The sequence below is a fragment of the Prunus avium genome, chromosome 4, assembly GCF_965620075.1.
Source record: "Prunus avium chromosome 4, drPruAviu1.hap1.1, whole genome shotgun sequence".
Taxonomy (NCBI): domain Eukaryota; kingdom Viridiplantae; phylum Streptophyta; class Magnoliopsida; order Rosales; family Rosaceae; genus Prunus; species Prunus avium.
This window is the reverse complement of record NC_142287.1, coordinates 21,228,727-21,247,316: the sequence shown is the minus strand read 5'-3', so window position 1 is coordinate 21,247,316 and position 18,590 is coordinate 21,228,727. Positions and strand designations below refer to the sequence as shown.

Below are 18,590 nucleotides of genomic sequence, written 5' to 3'. Positions count from 1 at the left end.
AAATTCCAATATTTGTTCTATTTAAAATTTAAAATTATGGAAATTTTCTTACAATTATAATAGTGTAGAATTTTAGTGTTGTCAAAATAGTTTTTCACACATTATTTATTTTATGATTAAAATAATTTTTGTGGTGTGATGGTTAAAAAAACATATTTAACACAAGAATTACAGAAGTGAAAGTAAAATTGCTTTTTTTTTTACCAGTTTGGCATTGTTGTGCTGTGAAATAATCGTTGTTAGATTTACAGTTAGAGAAATCAACTGTGAGATAAAGCAGTTTGGCATTTGGTAAACTTTTTGTTAAAAGTGTTGTTGGTACTGATTCCCGCATAATTAGAAAAAAAAAATTGCAGCATAAACATTTAACCTAGTGCCTCTTCGAAACTGATTCCTGCATAATCAAAAAATGAAAGCACATCATTAGCTGCTTTCCCTTATAGCTTTCCCTCACAGCAATTTTTAACAATAAGTGATTTTCTCATATTTTACCAAACAGGCAATGCCAAACGGGCACTGAATAGAAAAAATCATCTCAACATAATGTCCATTTTAGTCATTATATACAACTCATAACACTTTTACACAAACATTTACTAAACACTGAGAAACTGATTATTGTATCAAAATCACTTTTAACAAAAAGATTACCGAATGCCAAATTGCTCTTTGTAACAGCTGATTTTTATCATAACAAATCTGACAGTGACTATTTTCACAACACAGTAATGCCAAATTGGGCCGCCTCTTTGAATTTTTTGTGTTTTTTTTTTTTTTTTGGGATACAAGTGATATCGGGGGAGGGGAAAATAAAACATATGACATTGGGTGCACTACATGGATAAATGCTTTTAACCACTTAGCTATGCTTTAATTATTTAGTGAGAGTTGCATGGCCTTTTAAGTAATTTGTACAATGATAAAATCATAAATTTTTTTGTTTTTAGAGAAAAACGATAATTGTAGTCATAAATTATGCACAAAGACCATCAGCCACAAGGGCAAATACAAATACCCACAAAAGGGTAAAACAAATATGGAAGCATAGTAACCACATTGAGTTAATCCAAATATAGGCCACAAAAGGCTAGAGAAATTTCGACATAAAAGCCGCATGCATAAACAAACCAGACATAAATCGCAGCGCCCAAATCTACCATTACAACTACAACTTTTAACTCTCACAAAATACAAGTAGAGACTAGAAAACAATCAAACACCAAACTCACAAAGGAGTTGATGCAATTATTACAAAAAGAAAACTGCAAACAAACAACCGAAAACCAACAGAGCCACTACCATTGTTGTTGCCACTACCACCATAATCGTCGTCATCGCCTTAGAGATAAAGAACACCACTGAGATTGCAGCCCGTCACCCTACAACACCAACCAACAAAACCACAGATCTGGACACAAATAACCTCCCCACAAGTGAAATCCCAAATCCAGTAAATGGGAAATGGGACAAATAAGTAGGGAGGTAAGGAAAGAGAGAAGGAGAGAGGAGGAGGAGGAGGAGTGGCCTCATCCCCCCTCCCCAGAACACACAACGCAAAAGATGTTTGAGAGAGAGATAATGGAGGCTAGGGTTTATAATTTTGTTTTTGTAATTTGAAAAGCATGTGGAGAAATAAGACATGTTACAATTTGCATTATCTACAATCTACATCCCGATTTTCTCCCTCACATATGCGCATTAGTCGGATCTAGACTTCATGGCGATCAGGTATCATAATAACATCTCTTTGTTGTCAAATAGGAACTTCATTTACATATGTTAACTCTGTGTGATCAATTTGAGTGGATTAATTATATAGGAACTTAACTACCCTGGCTATGCATTATATTTGAATATAATTTTGTAATTGTGGTTGCATGTGAAAAGTTGCATTGTTTTCTATTGACATTTGGATGGCCTATATGGATAAACTTGTACTCAAAGTTCGTTATGATCTGTGTGGTATTGGCATTAGAAGGACACTCTCAATCTCCATGTGATATTTTTTGCATTCATTTACTTTAACAACTAAGATTGTGGGGATCGGCGGTGGGCCCTAATTTGGAAGTTGTGTTAGCAAAATCTAAGAGGAATAATTGCTACAGTGCCCCCCTGAAACATTTGTGTGAAGTCCTGTATTTTAAAAATTATATATATATATATATATTTCATGAAAATAAATATTTTGTTGTCTTGGTACATGATTATACTTTCATGAATATTATCATTAATAAATATATATATTTTAATTAAATATCCAAATATGTTTTAATATTATTTCACCTCTTGCATGTTATTGATTACTTGGTGGCTAAGTTTAGAAGGTGTAGGGGTCTTTTACTTCCAGCAGCCAGACGAATGGGCTTGGGTTGCTGTAAAGGATGAGCGGAGGAGGTTGCCCCTGTTTCTGAGTTCAAAGACCAGGCTCCAAGAGAGTTTTGAAAGGAGTAGTGACAACCTTGGAAAACACCTTGGATTCTTTCACCAATCAACCAAATAAACGTGACAAATTAGCAATGGAATGGTTTGGCATGAGGAGCTTGTGGCATGGGAGCTAAGCTTTCACAAGTTTAGTAATTTGAGAGAGAGAAAAGCATGAGTTTAGCATAAACAGAGAGAAGGCTGTGAATTCCTATGAGGAACAGGGGTTCTAAGGAAAGGGAAGTGATTCTAAGAAGGTTGGCTAAGGGGGGAGAGAGATGAGGAGGAACGATGGGTGGTTTAAGTAATTTCCAGCAGCTTGACGAAAAGTCTGTCAAGATCTAGAATAGCTTGCCAGAAGAGAAAATTGGAGGAGATGGAGAGTTGTGGCTCGAAATTGAAGAGTTCCAGAGGTGAGAGATGATGCTTGCTCTCTGGGTCTGGTTTGCTTGCCTTCGATTGAGTTGTTTTCAATGGGTAGAAGACACTCCCTTTTATAGCCGATGGAAGCTCCTCCTTCCCAAGAAACCCTAAAAGCTTTTCTCCAATTTTCCCAAGTCTCCCCTTCCCTTTTTCTTTTCTCCTTTCGATTCATCCTCTTTTATGCAATTTTCCTCAGTCCAAACACACCAAGACAAGGTTTTTGGGAGCTCTAAAGCCTTCCCGCAGCTGCTCCAGCTTTAAACTCCTATTTTTGGTTATCATCTCACCTTCTTTCCTTCTTTCTTCTATGGCCAGACCTGGTGGGAGAAAGAAATTGGTAAGGGCGCTGGTCTGAATGGTGTTTTGCTCAAGTATCCTTTGGTTTTTTGGATGACTTGTCTTGGGATTTGTCTTTGGCCATGTGCTGGAGGCTCCCAGCAGTCCACTCACATGGGTAGCTTTGGTTTTGTTGTTGTTTTTGTTTCCAGCTAAGTGCTGGAGAGATGGCAGATATTTTCCTTGGTTACTTGGGCCTCTCTAAGGTGATGGGTTAGCCCATTAAGGGGATGGGCTAATTTCCTAAAGTGATGGGCTATTTTATTAAGGTGAAGGGCTAATTTTTCTAGAGTATTGGGCTTCCTTTTCTCTCTCTTTTATGCTTACCCACATGCCAATTGACACCACTTACATGAAATAACCGACTTTTCCCATTCTATCTCACCTTAAGCCGACTCTCATTTGCATATAAATAAGAACCATTCCCTTAACTTTTTGTTTACAACATGAATAAATAGTAAGTGATAGAACAAGAAAGTGATAGAGAGAAGAAAGAAGAGAAAAAAATATTAGAAGTGTTGGTAGAACAAGAAAGACTTTGGAGGAACTCAAGGTGTTGGATTGTAGAGTTATCTCACGTTGTAAAAATATTGGAATCAAGGTAGGGGTTTCTTGGGGGCCTTTTGCAGAGATTGATTTAATTAAATTTTGTGAACAATATATTATGCGTGATATGATTATTTGATTAATATTCTTGTTATAATTGAATGTTATTCTTGGAATGTTTATGTGTTCTTGATTGGTTGAACAATGTTGGTACATTGGTGATATTTTGAATAGCTACATTGTTGTGGGATATATAGATATGTGAAATACATAATTATATCATGTCATGAAAATTAGTTGGAGATGTTGGTTGGAGATAATAATGATGAAAAAGAGGGCAATGGATATAGTCTTTTGTGTAGTTGAGTCTAACTCTTGGCAGGTACCAGGTCTCAGGGATCCCACAGTGCACATGGTTTTTATTGGGTGATTCGGGACTGGCGAAAGGGAGTTAGGCAAGATGACTAACAAAAGGGGGAATTATAGGACGGTTGAAATGGGTGTTAGTTCATATAAATGGGCATCCGGGACCAAGTGGTATAAGCATGGTATGGGAGGTGCAAGTCTGCTTGTCCAGTTATATGAATTAACGGGATTAGTTGAAGTGCATTCATGCATTATTATTATTAATAATGTGCTAATTGGATGTGTGATTATTTGTCACCTAATTTAATTATATCAATTTCATGTAAAAAGGTTTATGTCCCTACTGAGCTGTGGTTTCGCTCACCCCCTAATAGATTTTGCAGGTATCGAACCTGAAAGCTAGAGCTTGTGATGATTTTGGCATATTTATAAGAGTGTACTGTGTACATAGCTTGTGGATAAATAATGAGTTACTCTTTTAGTAAACTCTTTAGTAGTTCTGGCTTGTAAAATAATATAACTATTTCAAGCTTTCAGATATGTTGTTGTTTCGAATATTCTATGTGAAATATTTACTTTATTTATTTAAATGTTTCTTCACATTTTAGTTATAGTTTTTGTTAAATTCTATAATTAATGTATGAATCACGTCTTAACCCAAGGTTACTTAAATCCGTGGGTTGGGGTGTGACAATTGGTCTTTACCCACCTTAAAGTCAAAGTTACCCACTTTAACCCCTTGACCAAAGTTTGATATTTCACATTGCCCCTACCGTCAATTCCATCCAAAAGTTCATTAAGTTTGATGACGTGGCAGATGTGTTTTAGAAATTTTGTGCACCTAGGTCTTTTACTCACCAATTTGAGTGGGTGATGTGGCAAAGTGGAACCCACCCCCAACATGAATTAAAAAATCATAAACATTATTTACTTTTAAAAAATAAAATTTAAAATTTAAAACTTTAAAACTTTAAAACATGGAATCTCTCTCTCTCTCTCTCTCTCTCTCTCTCTCTCTCTCTCTCTCTCTGTGTGTGCAGGGTGGGTTGTGATATGGACAAGGCACGAGAGGGGCACAAATCGGGGATGAGGGGAATGGGTATAGAGGTTGGGGTTCTGTGGGAGTGGGGTAGAAAAAAACCATAGGAAGGGGGCGATGGGTGTTGGTGGGTTGTGGTGGGGAAATGGGGGGAGTAGAGAAGAAATCAGGAAATGAGGGAGAAGGGATGGGTAAGGTTTATTTTTTAAAATATTTTTTTTTTCAATTTTATGTTTGTATTTAATTTTTTTAAGTAATTAATTTTTTATTAATTGTTTTTTATTTATGTTGGAGGTGGGCTCCACTTTGCCACATCACCCACTCAAATTGGAGTAAATGACCTAGGTGCACAAAATTACTAAAACACTCATGCCACGTCATCAAACTTAACAGACTTTTGGATGAATTGACGGTATGGGGCAATGTGGAACATCAAGCCTTGGTCAAGGGGCAAAGTGGGTCACTTTAACTTTAAGGGGGTAAAGTGGGATTTGACCAATATTTTTGGGTGCATTGTAGCAATTAAGTCAATCTAAGATTTTGTGTTGTGCATTGTTTTCACGAATATATGTATACATATACAGGGAGATTCTCCATTACATAGTACCAAAATGCGGAATGGTTATAGAGTTTTGTTTTTAACCGTCTGATTGTTTCTATGGTGCAAATTTAAAACAAACTTTAATAACAACTCTCGCACTTCTCTTTCTATACCCCACTCTGCACCATCCTCATCCTTCATCGCCTCTCTCTCTCTCTCTCTCTCTCTCTCTCTCTCTCTCTTTGCGCTACCCAAAACCACTTCTCTAAATCACATCCCACATCCTCTCACACTCCCTTTCTTACCCACAACTCCAGAGCCCTCCTCCAAACCAGAACCCCATTTTTAGGTTTTCAAAACAAATTTTCATCCATGGCAATAGCATAACTTTTCTTTCAGTTATTTTTTATAATAGTTTTGGCTGAGTTTTTCTGCATTCATGTATGACATTTATGGTTTTGGGTAAGGAATTGCTTTTTTTTTTTTTTTTTTTTAGGGTTTGGCTATTTGTGATTTTATATCTCTCTGCTCCTCTATGTCCTCACCGCAATCTCTCTGCCTCTCTCTATCCTCACCACAATCCCTCTGCTCTCACTGTCCTCAGCGCCATCTCCATGTTCCTCTTTGTCCTCACCAACAACTCTATGTGTTTGAAAACTTTTTCGTGGGAGGATGAGGTTAATAAAGCAAGATGACCAAAAAACAAAAAAACATGAATTCAAGTTATGGGTCTGGGTCATACTTTGGTTTGGGGGACTTTGGATGCCAAGAAATGAAGGTGGGGTTTTGGACGATGGGTGGGACTTTGGGATGAGGATGTGGTTCAAAGAATGGGGTTTTGGGTTAGTGAGACACAGAGAGAGAGAGTTGATGGGGGATGAGGATGGTGCAGAGTGGGCTGGAGATGGAGAAGTGCGAGAATTGTTATTAAAGTTTGTTTCAAATCTGCACCATAGAAACAATTGAACGATTAAAAACAAAACTCCGTAACAATTATGCATTTTAGTACTCCATAATGGAGAATCTCCCTACATATACATATTACTTTTCAAACTTAGACTTAGTTATAAGTTGACTCTTTAAGACCATCTCCAACCATGTTGAGGCTAAACTAAAAATTCCACCCTCTAAAATACAACTATTCATGAATTGTCCGGACTCGAACTTTTTTTTTCCTCCCACCATGTAGACTCATAATTTGAGTCCATAACTTCATTAAATTGTTTAAGAATGGTTAACCTCTAATTTTTTTAAAATTAATTTTTCTTGACATTTTTTTGTTAATATTCATGATTTAATTTTCTGAACATTTTAACCTTAAAAAATCCAAATTTCAAAACGTAATATAATTTCACTCTAAATAAAACTTTTGTGAGTTATTTAACAAATGGATGAGTATTGATAGAGTTTGGGATGTGTTGCTGGAATTGTTTGAATTTCGTTGGAAGTGAGTCCAATACACCTACTGCATGATGCCAAAGGCAACAGTCCTGATCTCTCTTTTCATCCTTTCTCTTACTATTACCCTACATCACCACCAGTGGCGGAGGGCCTGGGCCCACACACACTGGTCCTTAGGTGGCTCCGCCACTGATCACCACTACTACCAGAAGCCTGAAAGGTTTGTAATATCGGCTTCCATGTAGACAAGGTAACAAAAAATCAGAGGAGTTGGGCCGGACAGAGAAGAGAGAGATCAGACCTCAAAAAGAAAAAGATTACATTATGGTCAAAACGAGAATCTTGATGTGCCCAATGGTAATCATAGCCAAAGCTTATCAGAATTTATTGGGTACAATGATAAACAGACCAGTAAGCAGATATATCAGAATTTATTGCCTAATAATTTAACTACGTACCCAAAGAAGGGCTTAATAGCCTAGCCAACAAAACTCTCACCCAATCATGGAAAATGAATATCCTTCATAAACACAATTCCACAGAAGAAAGAATATGTTGAAAATCCAAAATACAAAAGAGAAGTACTTTGTTCGTGCAAATATCTGCAGAAACAAAAGTCTAGTAAACATATGGCAAGAATAAAAAACAGTACAGCACAGCTATGATGATGAAAGAAACAAAATGAACTCTATGAACAGACTCAAATTTTCAGATTGTATATTATTTTCTTTGGTGATCATAAGATGTAGGAAATAAATAAATAAATTCTGATCAAGCATGCAAAAACACAATTTTCACTCACATAAACCAAATTATAAAAAGAAAAACTAACTTATACATCAACTCTTGACTGTCAAAATTACCCAGCACCTTAAATTTCGCATGCAAAAGGTTCACAACCATTACAAGAGCTTACAGTCATTCTGTACCTTTTTCTAGAAGCATTATTCCCATCAGATTTTACAAGTACTGAATTGCAATTGTACAAAAAAACAAGTAACAATTTAAAATTTGGAATGTGATAAGGAACAAATAATAAAATAGAAGTCAGAACTAAATCCCCAACACATATTTTTTTTAACCAACTTGACAATGTGGAGTCATGCATTCAAGATCAGGAATAACAACTTGATTGCCTATTTAGGCAGTTGATTAGAAGTGTCTCTCTCCTCAAGATCCTAAACCACTAGATATATATATATATATATATATATTAGCTTTTTCGATTTTGTACAAATCATCCTCTGGATATCAAATCGATTATACCCAAAAAAAAAAAAAAAAAAAGGGCAGTTGAATTTCAAACGCTTCAGCCAATAGCAAAAAGGTTTGGTTCAATTGGGACAACCTAGCGAGCCATGATGGATCCAAGTGACCACGGACCCGTTATCCTTCCACTGCCAAGAGTGGGAGGTAGTCATTGTTAAGCTCATAATTTCATACATATACATGCCCAAATTTACTTACTTCTTTTGCTTAGTTTCCTAGATTTCTATGTTATTTGCCTCTCTTTGTGTGTTTTGTAGGCAAAAAGAGCAAGAGAGCATAATTCATGCAATTCAAGCATGTTAAGGCCTAATTTGGATGAATCGATGAAGAGCTTAAAGACAAACTCATTTTGGCTACAGCCCCCTGCCAGTCCAGTTTCGTAGGTCATATTGCAAGCTTTGTTTCAGCAACCTACATAGCTCGGATGAGGCAACATTCTTCATGAAAGTTATTCCAATGGGTGTGTACTATTACATATCCAAAATTCAGCCCCATTGGATAAATATGGAGTCTGTTACCTAGCAAACACAGAATCATGCTCAGGATGGATTTTGTCAGCGAGCAAAAACGAGTTAGCAATTTGTTTTGGCCTTAACTTCTTCATCCGAGCTTGGAATGGGCCAATACTTGTGTGGTTGGATCAGACACATTCTGAACTTCACAATGGATATCTTAAAGTCATCATTTGCTTAAGTGAAGCCCAATTTGTAAGCCCTTGAAGTTGCTGGTCATGCTAACCTCAGGATGAGCTATTGTTTCTGGTTGGAAGCTTGGTCATGGTGAGCTAGGCATGAGCTATTGTAGCTGGTTGGAAGCTTGGTCATGGTGACATGAAGATGAGCTAGGGCTGCTGGTGGGATTTATTGGTGAAGTGCATCAACCAATTCAGATTTTCTAATACAAGTGCATCAACCAATTCATATTTTCTAATACAAGTGTTGTATGCATTAGCCATATCAAATTCAGATTTTCACTTCCCCTAGGCCTATAAATAGGGATGTTCTCTAAGCTTGTAAACACACCCCAAGGGGGGGAGCTCTCAAACACTTCTCTAGAGCTCCCTTCCCTTCTCTCCCTCAAATTCTCTTAGTTTCTCTTTCTAGTTTTCAATTGTTGTAATGAAATCTTTTGTGCTGAAATTTTCCTTAAGTTTTTCTTAGTTCCACTTTACTTTTCATTATGCAAATTCTTTTCTTTAGTTTCAAGTTTGATTAGTTTCCAAGTTTCAATTATGGTTCATGTTCTTATTCATTATGCTTATAAGTTAATATGCTAGTTTGAATGATTGATCACCATTTAGGCTTGCATGTTAGCTATCTTGGTTTGAATTAAGAGTATATACCATTCTTTAATTCGAATTGAACTATGAATAGGAAGAGTATGTATGGACATTCGACAACAGGGATTAGATACATGCTTGGTTGTTTAAATTGTTCTTCTATGCTTAATGGGTTCCTAATGCTTAATTTTAGGTTAGACAACAAATGATCAAATTAGGGAATTAGGAACACAAGGTTATGACCACACACCATGGCTTAACCATACTTTAGCTAGAATCAATCCATTAATCTAATTGAACTTGGGAACTTATTTGCTTGAGTTACTTTCTTATTTTCTTTTTTCCTTCTTTCATGTTCTTTGTTTTTGTTTCTGTTTTGTATAGGGAAAATGAATTGGATCATTCAATCACCAATCCTCGTGGGATCGACCTCGCACTTACATATGCTATACTACCAAACGGCTCGTGCACTTGCGAGTATCACAAGTTGAGGATGCAACTGAATCCATTTTGGTGCAGCTGTATCTACGCAACAGTCATTGCTCTGTGAAGCCAGCCTTACGCGGTTCCCTCCGCTCTAGAAACCAAGTGACCCAGAGCCTTCGCTCGAACCACAGGACTCAACTCCTGGCTTGGAATGGGCGGGTCAGTAAATAGCCCACCCGAACCCGACCCACTTTAACTGAGCCAATATTCCAGCACCTCAAAGCCCCCACTCGGGTTACAAGCTTGCGTTACAAAGCTCGGCGGTTCAATAACCGCGTGTTGGGTTTATAAAACGTAGTGTGTGATAGGAACTAAGCGATGTGGGACAAGTTGCACTCGCTTTGCCTCTTAAGATCAGATCTTGAATAAGCTTAGAATTTCGTCAATACGTTTCAGTGGCGATTTAGGGAGTTGAGTGAGGTCACAAAACTTTCAAGATTCTATTTCTCTCAAGGAAGATAACCAATAATAAACATTTCACATTCAAAGGAGACTAAAAGAAAGTTCATAGTGTTGCTTGATTCTTGTGGACGCTATGGATCCTCAAGTGGTTGGTGAAAATTAGTAACATCAGTTCAAACATTGACATAAACAATTTTCTCCCAGGAAACAGTAAACACAGATTAAAGTAAACATAAACATGGCAGACTCTGATTATAATAAAAATTAGGCTGCTTTTCTTTATGTTTGGGGAACATTGCTAATTAACAAGCAAGTCACCATTTTTCTACATTATAGAAACACAATGGATGGTGCCATTTTAATGCAGAATATTGCATATTTGCAGATCATGCCTCCTCCTTGGCAAACAATCATGTGAATGAAGGACCTGCAAAATAAGATGAATTAAACTAATCATATGCGTCGATCTTGCCTCTCCACGTATTTGTGTAGACAGGGACGTCAACGCCACTCATGGTATCGTATATTAATTATGATTGATTAAATGGTTGTAGCATTTTAATATGCTAAATTAATCAATTCATGAGTTGGAATGATGGGGTGGGAAGGGACACTGCATAAACATTGCCTAGAGAACATATAGATCCAAATCAAAATCATGTTACCTCTCACTGATGATTGAAGTGGATGAGATTCCATGTCCCCCTCTTCTATCAACACTACATATTAAGCACTCTGAATTGTACATCAATCAAAAGTTTCTAAGTCTTCTGTTCTATCTTCTCACAACACACAAAGAAGAAATGGCTTTCCACACACGCTCTAACAGCTTCCCTTCAAGGCCACACCTGATCGTTCAAGAAGTTGATGAACATTTGAGTAGATTGAGGTCTAGGGACCTTCAACGGCTTATACAAAAAGCCGAAGCTCGAGGATTTCCAGGAATGATTGGTAGCATCGACTGCATGCACTGGCAATGGAAGAATTGCCCAACTGCCTGGCAAGGAGATTACGGAAATAGAAAAGGGCAAAAAAGTATTATCCTTGAAGTCGTTGTTGGATTCGATACCTGGGTTTGGCATGCCTTCTTCGGAGTTGCTGGATCTCAAAATGACTTGAACATGCTGGGTCAATCCCCGGTTTTCAACGATGTTTTGAGAGGTGAAGCCCCGAATATCACCTATGAAATCAACAATACCGTCTACCAGACTGGGTATTATCTAGCAGACGGCATCTACCCGAGGTGGACCACATTTGTGAAATCAATTCTGAATCCCCGATCCCAGAAGCAAAGATTATTTGCATCCTATCAAGAAGGATACATGAAAGATGTCGAGAGGTGTTTTGGCATCCTCCAAGCTCGGTGGTTGATTATTCGAGGTGCGGCGCATATGTTTGATGAGGAGGTGTTGAGGAGCATTATGATGACTTGCATCATCCTCCATAACATGATTGTGGATGATGAGTATGATTACGATGCTGCAGACGTGTACGGACCGAATCCCATGAATACGGCCTTAACAAGAATTTATGAAAGGCCCATGGGGCCAAGTGGAGAACCATTGGAGCAGGAACCGTTGGTTAGGGATGGTCGTTTCATGACCCGTATGGTTGATCGATATATAGAGATGCAATCGTCTTATATTCAGGAAATGCGTCAAGTTGACTTGATGGAGCATCTATGGGCGGTGAAAGGCAATGACGGTGAATGATGGAGCATATACGCTTCGGTTAGGTTTTATTTAGTTATGATTTGGTTGTGTTGTTTTTTATATATTATGGTTTGGTTGTGGTTTGTTTTTATTATTGTGCTTTGGTTGTGATTTTTTTTATTTTTTATTATGCTTTGGTTGAGGTTTTTCCTTTTAATTATGTTTTGTTTGATGTATGGAATATGTTGAATAAAAAGATATTTTATTGAATGCTTTGTTTATTAAATAAAGAAAGCCAATACAAGTCATTAAGAAATAAAAATACAATTTGAAAGAGAATAAAATGTTGAGTAAAGAGTGAATAATAGTATAAGTAGAATAAAATGTATGAGGATTAGTGTTGAAAGTGAAGGGTATTGATAGGTATTTATAGAGAAAACAAAATTCAGAATTTTTTGGTTTTTTGGTTTTTTTAAAAAAAATTCGATTTTTTTTCGTAATTTTATAGCCAAAAAAACTCCAGCCGTTGGATTGGAGGAGGAGAAGCAGATCGAAGTGCCCAGGCGAAGACAGGTGTCTTCTAGCTGGAACTGGATTTCGGGCTTGGCCTCCCCCCAGCCCCGGGCTTGGGCTCCTCGGTGGAGTTGCTCTTAGGGTTTAAGGTGTTTTCTCTTCCGCAAACTCAGTGACTGAGTTGAAGAAGAGAGTAAAACATGCCTACCACACTCGATTGTCCCGGCTGCCCTCCACTTCGAGCTCTAACCTTCGACGAGCTTGGTCTCATAAAAGGTAACTGTATCCTAAGCTGCCCTTTTCTTATTCAATCAAAATCAACTGCTAATTCTTTTGCTAATAGTCTAAACAACAAATTTCTCTTTGTCATTAATAGTTATTGAAGCTCGAGATAAGCAAGGAAGAGCAAAACCTAAGGTGGTTGAGAGGTGGGGCGACCCAGATTCCTCTAAATGTGTGCTCGCCGCCTCTATCCTTATTTATTTAACTTTTTCCTTTTTGCTCTGTTGCAGTTACTAGCTGTTGCAAGAAGAAATGGCACGGTGAGTGCATATTTGGACTATGAATATGTGGGAGCAATTTGTGGTTTCTGGTTCAGTAGAGGGGATGATAAATGTTAGGTGCTTATATGCATTGCAGGTTGAAGTTCTTAATCCTCTTAATGGGGATCTCCGTTTCACAGTCTCCAATTCCAGTAATAATGGCGTTCAGCCTGAAGATGACCCCGTTGCTGGATTGCATTTATTTGCCAAACAGAAGTTGGAATTGGCTTCAAGGTAACATATGCCTTCTGTGCTTACATGGTTTTTCTACCGATATCAATGAGTAACCACGAACCCCCATTTTCTTATTGGCTACGCAATTTCTAGTAAAATTAGACTCCTGAATCATCCTATGAGACATGGGCTTGGGTATGGTTGGGTGTTCAAATTTTAGATTCACTCGTTTTTTTAATATTTTTTTCACCAAGTTTGAGTAATTGCAGTACCCTTACTCATATTGTATAGGATGCATTGTCTGGTGCAGTGGTTTGTGGAATGCATCTCTTACATGCACAATGTATTGATACTTGTGTATTTCATTTGTTTACTTTCTGTTTCAACTGCTTGCATGTATGTGAGGTTATGAACCTAAACAAGTGTCCCCTGTAAGCCAAGTTGTCTTGCACTTAAACCTGTGAGAGATGTCTCCAATTTTGCTATATTCTTATGTCAGTCATTGATCTCTTCCAGAAGTTTTTATATATTTAAAATCAGTGCTATTGTTCCCTCAGTGCATACAGTTATGGATCTTTTTTCAATTATTGTCTACTGTTAGGTCTTGCACTTTGCTTACGTGTACAACAAAAGGAAATGCAAGCATAAGATCCTTTGAAGTGAATAAACCATCCGCAGATGTTTCTTCTACTGGGTCTTCAAGAACATGGAGTATAGGTGATGGCGGCAGTATCTTATGTTCTAAAGTGGATGGAAGTGAAAACTATTTTTTATTGGGAGGGTGAGTTCTCATTTTGAGTAACTTACTATAGGAGGTTCAAGATCTATGTAATTTTAATTAAACAAAGAGTATCATCAGTAGCATATTGGCATGATATGTGATGTCCTTATTATTTTCAAATTCAGGAAGCGTGTTGAGATGAATGTCTGGGATCTTGACGGCTGTGCCAAAATTTGGACAGCAAAACCTGTGAGCATTTCTATCTTCCCCCATTACATCTTGAACAAACTGGCACATAAATTTTTCGTTTGCAAATGTATGACCTACATTTATTCTGACCTTTTTGACCCTGAGCAGCCTCCTAAAAACAGCCTTGGTATCTTTACCCCAACTTGGTTCACATCTGCCACATTTTTGAGTAAAGATGATCATCGTAAATTTGTGGCTGGCACCAACAGCCATGAGGTAATAATTGCTTACAGTAGGATGCTTTTTTCTTATTATTTTCAGTTGGGAATAAACGACTTGTGGAAAGTACTCCCTTTCTTTATGTACTTTGGACGATTGCTTCCTATTTCCAACTGTAGGCAGTTATTCTGCATTTTAGTGGCTATATTATAACATAATATTTGCCATATGAAATTATAAACCCCTGTGCAAATTAGGAATATAGTATAGGTTTTATTAAAAACTGGATGACTATGTGTACTTGGAGTCCTATCATGTTTATTCTTCGTTTAGAAGTTCAGTTTTTTGAATGTCTACTCCTAGTAGCTTACCCAAAAATGATTTTCTTGACACCTTATGACTTGTTTTATTCAATAGGTTCGTCTTTATGACATTTCTGCTCAGCAAAGACCTGTCATATCATTTGATTTTCGGGAGACTGCTATTAAATCTGTTGCTGAAGATCTAGATGGCTATACCATCTACGTAGGGAATGGATCTGGTGACCTCGCTTCTTTTGACATACGCACAGGTGCATTGATTTTTAGTGGGCACATAAGGATGTTTTTGTTTTCAATTCGTGTTTTGCTCAACTGTTTTTTAGTACATAAGTGGTGGGGTCAATGGGGGCAATGCCTTTTATACGGACTGAGCTTAGGGCTTTCACATTCTTGCTTGAATTTGAGATTACTATCCATAGGCTGCCCCTTGGTTCTGCCCGATTTCTACTGACATGAGGCTCAATTATACTTGTATATCAACTCTTGGCAAATTTGTATGTTAACTTCCATCATGATCATGAGTATAAATTGTAGGAATTTTGTACTTGCATCAAAATTAAGAATAGTCTGAATACAGTTGGTAAACAGTTAGTTCTGGGTATGGATTTGGACACGATCAGAAATTTAAAAGTAACTCAAGCTATTTGTGAAGCTTACTTATGGAAGAAAAAACCATATGTTGAGCTTCATTCTTGTATGACTGGTGTATATGAACTGCTGGGGGTTAGGAATGTACACTATGGCGGTCCCTTTTCAAGTCCTATTCATATTCGAGAGCATTGTTCATAATTCAGTTTTTAATAAATTTTGACCAATTGGGGAGGGGGGATTTGAGCTTGGGACCTCTTCCAACTTTGGAAAGAGGAGTACCGCTAGACTAGGAGCTAGTTGGTATCATACTTGATTTGTGAATTATAACATGTCTTACTTATTTGCTTTGATAGGAATAAAGTGGTGGTGTGTTGTCCCAACAGAAAATGATAGTATAGAAGATGCCTTGATGTTGTTTCTTTCGTCCTGTATTCTCTCATTTGGACTATATTTAAGTTGCTTTATTTATTTTAATTCTCTGTTTTTTACAGGTAAATTGTTAGGTTGCTTTTTGGGCAAGTGTTCAGGTAGTATAAGATCCATAGCAAGGCACCCTGAGTTTCCAGTGATAGCATCATGTGGTGAGTGCATGGTTGCAGTTTTGAATATCGGGCATGCTTATTATTACATTTTCCAAGTCATTCTCAGGATCTTGAACATTTGTTTCTAGTTTTTAAACTTTATCGGTGAAGTTTATGAGTTCTCTTTGGAAACTAAAATTATCTTCATACTGATATTAAGTTCTCCTTTCCTCCTATCCTAGGATTGGATAGCTATCTACGGCTTTGGAATGTGAAGACGCGGCAACTACTTTCTGCTGTATGTTATCGCCCTGTATTGTTTTGCTAAGTATCATGGTTTCATGCTTACTCAAGTAATGGGCAATTTTTATATATTAAAGCTCGTGGCAACTGATTTTTAAATGTGGTTAGAAGAGTAACAATCATTTATGCTGCAGCTTTGTCATTCTTTTAGATTAATTGTGCAGGTTCACCTGAAGCAGCATCTGACAAACGTTCTTTTTTATTCCAATTTTGCTGAGAATGTGTACTGAGAGATCTGGACTAGGGCGCGCGCCCATGAGCTCTAGTAACCCACCACTACTGCACCTGACATCTTCGAAAACCCTTCTTCTGCTTCTGGTTCTTCTTCTGGGTTTCTGATCTGATTGGTGTGAGATATTGTGATCTGAGAAGTTTAGGAGGAGAGGGTTGGAGACGTGTGTCACACGTGCTCTGTGCGCGCGTGTTTCTCTTCAAGTTACTTATGCTTACTGGGCTGTTATTTTGGGTCTGGATTTGAAAGCGAATAGGACTTTTACAATTGGGCTTCCAAACACTGGTTTTTGGGAAATTTCCTAGATGGTTCTTATTTTCTCATTTATTCTTTTACATGGATCTCAACAACAAAAAAAAAAACATTGATCTTTAATAAGAGCCGTTCCAGCGGTGCAGGTTGGGTTGGGGGGGAGCCCGGAAAACGATTCCAACGGCCCAGTTTTGCCCGGGTAGGCGGTCGGGGCCATGAGACTGGGCGAGCCCGAGCTACAACCCGAGTTTTGGCTTATGTCAGCCTTGGCGTGGTAAAAAAAAATTTGCACTTGTGCACCTCAGTTTCCACCAACGGCAAGCAGCCACGTGGCGTTGTTTGGCCACTCCAATTGCTTTTTGTCCTCCAATTCAATTTCAGTTATTAGATCATTTTTTTCACGTTGAAATAGCCCAAATTTAATCCCATATGTTGATATGCTGTTGTTGGGTTTGAATTTGGAAAAAAAAAAAAAATTAATGGGCGGGTTGAATCACGTCGCGACATGCGTTCCCCCTCCAAATTTTTTGAAATTGTTGCTGATTTTCCGGGGCGGGACACATGTCCGCCCTTTAATGTGCCACGTCAGCCCACTTTTGTTTTCTTTCACATGGGTTGTGCAGTCCATCAGGTGGTATATAGTCCAATAAATTGACTAGGCAAGGATTTAGCCCCAACAAATACCTTGTTCTCTTAACCATTTGAGTTACAAACCAATTATTCTCTTAACCACTTGAACGACGGGCTCATTGTTCATTGTTCTCTTAACAGAAAAAAATTATCATGCTTTAAGAGAATACACAATATAAGCTCGTCGTGACTAATTTTTTTTAAAGAATGAATATAAATTTTCATAATAAGTTTATATTGGTAAAAAGAATCATAAAATAATACAATGTATTTGGTTTTTTTCATTGTGTCATTTTTTTTTTTATAAACATAAAATACCATGTATTTGAAATTACTAATGCACTTTAATACTGTGAAAAGTGCAATTACTAGGGTTGACTAACTATTTGAAATACATGCATCTTCTATTTCTTCCCACGTAGAAATTATATTTGATATTATGTAGAAGCTATTTTGTATCTCATTTTTTTAAAGTGATAGTTTACATTATAAAAGAGAGGGGATTTCTCACACATATTACTAATGTGCAGAGTCGGTCTTGAGATTTTGAGGGACCTGTGCGAAATATAAAGCCGAGTCTCACATAAACTTACACAAACTTACACCATTACGTAATGCCATACAACAATTTGTTTTAAAATTTTTATAAAAGTAAAAATCATCATCAATTAGCATGCAAATCACAAATAAAATCATCTTTCATTATATAACTAACCAACATGATAATGAAGTAGGTCATTTAGTTGATATAGATTGAAATTTAGATACATACTTGAATTTGAATTGATATTTAAATTTGACTATTTGATTTTGAATGATATTTATTAATTTTTTTTGTCAATATTTACTGTTGAAATGCTTGAAATTTTTTAAAAAAATGTCAAAGGATTGAAAAAGAGAGCCAAAGAGAGATATTGGTGATGATGATTACTTACAGAAAATAACGTGTTTGGCTTTATTATTATTATTAATAATTGTTTTTGGTTATAAAAAAAAACCAATATAAAACTAAAACTATGATGTAACACAAGCAAATTTTGAAGCCACACCCTAAGCAGAAGTTGAGGCCCCGCAAACCAACAAAAATAGAAACGTCTTTGTGTGAACAATTTGCGTGTTCATTAAATATACAACATTTAATATATATATATATATATATATATATATATATATATATATATATATATATTATACACACAAAAAAAATTCAGAGGCCCTTAAA

General features: G+C 37.0%; 1 protein-coding gene and 1 pseudogene across 2 annotated transcripts; both read left to right on the top strand.

The window, feature by feature from the left end:
* The first annotated feature begins 11,312 nt into the window (after nt 1–11,312).
* Nucleotides 11,313–12,221, top strand: LOC148295014 (uncharacterized). Its single transcript, XM_088252350.1, has 2 exons — nt 11,313–11,889; nt 11,995–12,221. Exons 1-2 carry the CDS (start codon nt 11,313–11,315, stop codon nt 12,219–12,221), a joined length of 804 nt encoding a protein of 267 aa, XP_088108476.1.
* Nucleotides 12,222–12,760: 539 nt separating this feature from the next.
* LOC110752813 (ribosome biogenesis protein NSA1-like) lies at nt 12,761–16,811 on the top strand (annotated as a pseudogene). Its single transcript, XR_015835034.1, has 10 exons — nt 12,761–12,950; nt 13,051–13,216; nt 13,314–13,450; nt 13,992–14,171; nt 14,297–14,360; nt 14,469–14,576; nt 14,937–15,090; nt 15,922–16,011; nt 16,194–16,249; nt 16,419–16,811. The product of XR_015835034.1 is annotated as a ribosome biogenesis protein NSA1-like (transcript).
* Nucleotides 16,812–18,590: the final 1,779 nt, after the last annotated feature.

Coding starts and splice junctions, on each gene's coding strand:
- LOC148295014 (XM_088252350.1), top strand. CDS start 11,313: ATGGCTTTCCACACACGCTCTAACAGCTTCCCTTCAAGGCCACACCTG. Junction 11,890..11,994: donor TCGGTGGTTGATTATTCGAG/GTGCGGCGCATA, acceptor ACGATGCTGCAG/ACGTGTACGGACCGAATCCC.